At 36.0% G+C, this 4626-nt stretch overlaps 1 protein-coding gene across 2 annotated transcripts; it reads right to left on the bottom strand.

Annotated features, from left to right (window-relative positions):
- Positions 1 to 904: 904 nt before the first annotated feature.
- Positions 905 to 4252, bottom strand: LOC124847809 (Remorin family protein). 2 transcript variants are annotated; one of them, XM_088104033.1, is made up of 7 exons: positions 4156 to 4252; positions 3884 to 4021; positions 3169 to 3340; positions 2400 to 3089; positions 1776 to 2223; positions 1604 to 1685; positions 905 to 1383 (listed from the first exon to the last, which is right to left on the bottom strand). In XM_088104033.1, the coding sequence occupies exons 2-7, from the start codon at positions 3911 to 3913 to the stop codon at positions 1180 to 1182; spliced, it is 1626 nt and encodes a 541-aa protein (XP_087960159.1). In that variant the 5' UTR covers positions 3914 to 4021; positions 4156 to 4252; the 3' UTR covers positions 905 to 1179. The 2 variants fall into 2 exon arrangements, with proteins under 2 accessions (XP_087960159.1, XP_087960158.1); XM_088104032.1 differs by having other exon boundaries at positions 3884 to 4222.
- Between the last annotated feature and the right edge of the window lie 374 nt (positions 4253 to 4626).

The raw sequence follows: 4626 nt of genomic DNA, 5'->3' as shown, positions 1-4626 counted from the left end.
TCTAATGTCAATCTAACATAAAACACATAATTGAATCATTTTTAAAAACTAGAAGATTAAATTAAATAAAATAAAAATTAGAGGACCAAAATAGGATTTTAACCTAAATTTTATAAAGATCTCTTCGTAAAAAACAGTTTCAACTTTTACCAAATTATATCAACCTTATTCTTCTACAGAATGTTTTGAGTTTGAAAGAATGAATGAATAATACTATATTATTATACCAGCACCATATTAAATACATTTTATCTTTATTGACTTTGAAGTTATTCTATCAATGAATTCAACTTTCCTCTATATAATAATAATAGTTTACGATATATCAATTCCAAGAATAGAAATAAATTTTTCCCTAGGATGAAGGTGCAAATTGGCTATGTACACTGAATATTGTTCTACTTATTAACTCGTTGAACAAGATACTCATGAGGAGAATGCCAAATACAAATCCTCAATTAAAATGCTTTGATACCATATTAAACTTTATCAAGAAAAAAAAAAGAGGCACGCAACACAAGAAAAAACATAATATATGATTGATTAACAATCGTAGATTGCCTTTATTACGCATAGATGAATGATTTATATATAAATGAAAAAATAAAAACTTACATAATACAGTAGGAAAAAGTTACGACAATGTAATAGAAAGAAATAATAAATACAGACATATAATACGGTAGCTAAGACAATGCTTAAATAGCATATTAAATCCTTCTAAAACCATGTCAATAAATGAATATCAAGTGTTTTATAGAATCAACACTCAAATATGTAGTAAGATAGAAAGATCGGATCTTGTTGAGATTTTCTTTCAAGCTTAGACCTTTTTCATTTCTATTCCATCCATGCACTGAATATTCTCTGTTCTGCAACACGAATTTGAAATAGCACCAAAAGCTAAAAGCAAAATCACAAGAAAATTTACAATAAAATGAAATAGAAAAGACCAGGTACATCGAAGCAAACATTTCTCTCTTCGTAACTTGTAAACATCACTCGGCAATCACTTTAATGAAGTAGCAACTTGCACTCAGTTGTTTGAAAATTACAAGGTTTCAAGTAACGTATAAGATGATATAGACAGTTTTGATGATCCATATCATCTTGGTAAGAAAGATAAGCAATCAAGGAGTGAGGTGCATCTTCTTTCAAGTGCAATCTTTAAGGTTTATATCACAGCCAACCACAACATATGTAACTGGAAGAGGGTAATCGTCCTGTTTGGCGTATGTATTCTGCTTGAGCAACAGTTCTTTCTGCTTCTCTATTTTTTCTAGCTTCAGCTGCAGCACGCTTTTCTTCTGACCTTTGCCTCGCCATAGCAATCTTTTTCACCATTTTTGCATGCGTCTGTGCTCTCATTTGCTCTACTTTCGCCTAGTAATAAAGATAACAGTCTTCAACTAAAGTATTTTCAAACAGCCATATTGCAATTAAATGACCAAAGAATCATATGATTTAGTTCTTATACTGAAAAAAGGTTTTTTTTTTATCATTTTATCCACCCTTGCATAAGCAGAGGGTCAATCTATGTTACTTCAGAGCAGAAAATACAGAGAGATTCTAACTTTAACTCTGATTGTCATGAAATAATTACCTCGGTTCTTCTCATTTCGGCTTCTAATTTTGCCTTTTGCTCACTTTCCCATGCTTGAATTTTGATTTCCTCACGCTTAAATCTGCAAATTCAAACGCGAGACAATCACATTAGTAACAATGAACAAATTACATGTATCTGTAATTGATAGAGAATGTGAGTAAAATAAAACCTGGCAGTATGTTTAGATTTCTCAGCTTCTTCCCACATAGCAGCACGTTTTTCAAATTCAATTCTCTCCTGTTCTTGCATATTGGTGCCCTGAGGAGAAGATTGGTTCTTTTCCTGCTCATCTTTGCTTGCCCATGCAGCAATGTTCATCTTACCAAGCTGCACTCCAAGGGCTGCAATCTCTCTCCTTGTCTTTATCTTCATCTCTTCTTCAGACAAATGTGTTCTGCCATTTTCAACGGGAAACTGGGAATCCTCATCGGTCATGTTGTCCAAAGGTGTTGAAGCTGGTGCACCTCTCCGAGGAGTCGACGGCATCGACGAAACTGGGCTCCGTAGTGGAGTTGCAGACCCAACAGGAGTAGCTGTCCGCGAAGGTTCTTGACTTGGCACAGGGGTCATTTCAGTTCCCATGTCTCTCATCGCAACGGATCTTATCCCAGGCATCACTGTATCATGAAAACCAAGTTAACCTTACTCTCTCCAAACTCCGAACATGTCACATATGGAAAATAAAAAAATAAAAATGTATGTTATGTTTCAGTGTTTCACTCAGAATCTCAGATCATTCACCACCAAACACATCCACTCTCTATATTATAACTAATGGGGATGAACAGAATACCTGATTGATCATCTGTTCCTCTTGAGGAAGATAGAACCAATTCATTCACTTCCTTCAAATCTTTGCTCTGGGGAAAAGACTCTACCACTGGATTTGCTCCATGTGCTTGACCTGAAACTGAATGAGCATCGGAGGGAACAAAAGAGAACTTTTCAAATCCCGTATGTGATGTGGGTTGACAGAAATCAACTCTCTTCGTTTCCGTCACCTTGCCTGTGGGGAGCTTATGATCATAATGAGCAGACTCGGGAGCAACCCTCACCATGCTTGATGCCATGCGATTCGCTTGGTTATGTGCAACATGTTTTTTGGAGTGATTAGCATGTATGTTTTGCCTATTCATTATCCATTTCTCGGCATCGTTCCACTTAGAAGGAATAGGTCTGAATAGAGATCTAGTGGCAGGATTGTTCCCCGGTCTCTCTCCTTTATCAAACTCAAAACTCGACGAGCTGGCATTGCTGTCATAATCAAGATTTTCATCTTCCACTGATCTCAGCGCGTGAATTGTGCTTGAACTTCCACTACCAACAACCTTCTGAAAATGCTGCATCTTTACACGACCCGTCTCACCATTTTCCTTCGCTATTGTCTCCTTTGCTTCATGGGAAATCTTCCCACTCTGTTTCCGGTCCACCACAGCATCACTGGATGGCTTTAATGATAGAACCTCTAAGCTTGGAGATGTAACTGGAAGGAATAATTTTACTATTAAATAAAAAGTAAATGTATATGCAAAAATAAAGATATTGGAATTGCATTTCCAGACCTTCATCTTCAAGGTTGTCATTTTTTGAAGCAAGTAAGCTATTAACAAATTCAGCATCTTCAAGCCTTGAAGGGGAAGTTCTGGATGAATTACTATTGGATCCATCCTTCTTCCTATGATGATGAGGCCCTAACAACTTCATCCTCAGTTTACTGGGAGAAATTATTCCAGCCTGCATAACAAATGGCATACTTATCTTCATCAAAATCGCAGAATAACTCAAGTACTAAATTTCTAACAGAATACACTTTGAAGAACACTGCATAATCAATTATACCCAATACATGACCACTTTCTTTTCTACCAAAAGGCCCACCCCACCGTTTCACTCAGAAGAAAAATGAGGGCAAATGAATCCTACCCTTTTTCTCTTTCCCTTTTCAGCCTTTTTTTTCCTCTCTTCCTCGCCCACCCACCCACCCACCCAATAATAATGACAAACCCCATCCTTCCATTCAATACAAAAGTAGAAAAAGTAAAAGCCTGGTTCTTGAACCACGTTAAAAATTCACTTGGAGGGAATCAATGAAACCAAGCCCACGAGGAAACAGAAGGGGTGACCATTCTGAACTCCTCCAACACGAACCTTGAATTTCAAGAACTACTCTCCCACCAATCCAACCAAAAGAAAAAGAAAAAAAAAGATTTAATTTTTCATGAAGAAAAAAACACGAGGAGAGGAGATAAAACGCAGCAGTGAGGCTAAATGCCAAACCTGAACTTTCTCTATCCTCTCGTACTCCATTAGATCTCTGACTATCTCTTCCTCTATGGCTTGGAAACTAGCTCATGCAGCAGTGGAAGGGAAGAAAAGTTGAATTTTGCAGCTTTGGCTGGAAGTTATGACTGGTGACTTGTGAATGAATGATAACAATAACACATGAGAGAGAGAGAGAGAGAGAGAGAGAGAGAGAGAGAGAGAGAGAGAGTTTATGAATGTGATGCAGCAAAAAGAGGAGCAGAAGAAGAACAGGAACAGGTGTTTACTTGCTCAAGAAAGTGTTCAAGTTGGGTTCCTCTGCAGTACCGTAGATGCTGTATCTATCTATCATCTCGCCACGCCATCAGAATGACCCCGCCTGCCACAATATTAATCGACATTATTATCTAATTTAAATATATATTAAATAACTCCTATTGGTAACAAACCTTCTGTATTTTACAGGCTGCCATCAATTGTCACCCTCCACTCAAGTAAAACCATCGTTGGTTTTTAAATATATGTTTTATTTTTTCAATTTATTAGTATATTTTCCGTGATGTAATTTATTCTAAGTGGTCAAAATTATTTTAGACAGAAAGTTACGTAAACTTGAACTTGCAATTAACTTTTGTTAATTAATTTATATATAATTATTGAAATTAAACGCATTATTAAAAAGATCGATAACATAATTATTGAAACTAAATAAGTTTATTATCTATACTAATTTATAATTACTGTGAATGTTTAATTTT

This window comes from Vigna umbellata, chromosome 1, assembly GCF_029865625.1.
Source record: "Vigna umbellata cultivar VRB3 chromosome 1, Vumbellata_1.0, whole genome shotgun sequence".
Lineage (NCBI taxonomy): Eukaryota > Viridiplantae > Streptophyta > Magnoliopsida > Fabales > Fabaceae > Vigna > Vigna umbellata.
The sequence above is the reverse complement of the archived record's forward strand: the minus strand, read 5'-3'. Positions and strand labels throughout refer to the sequence as shown.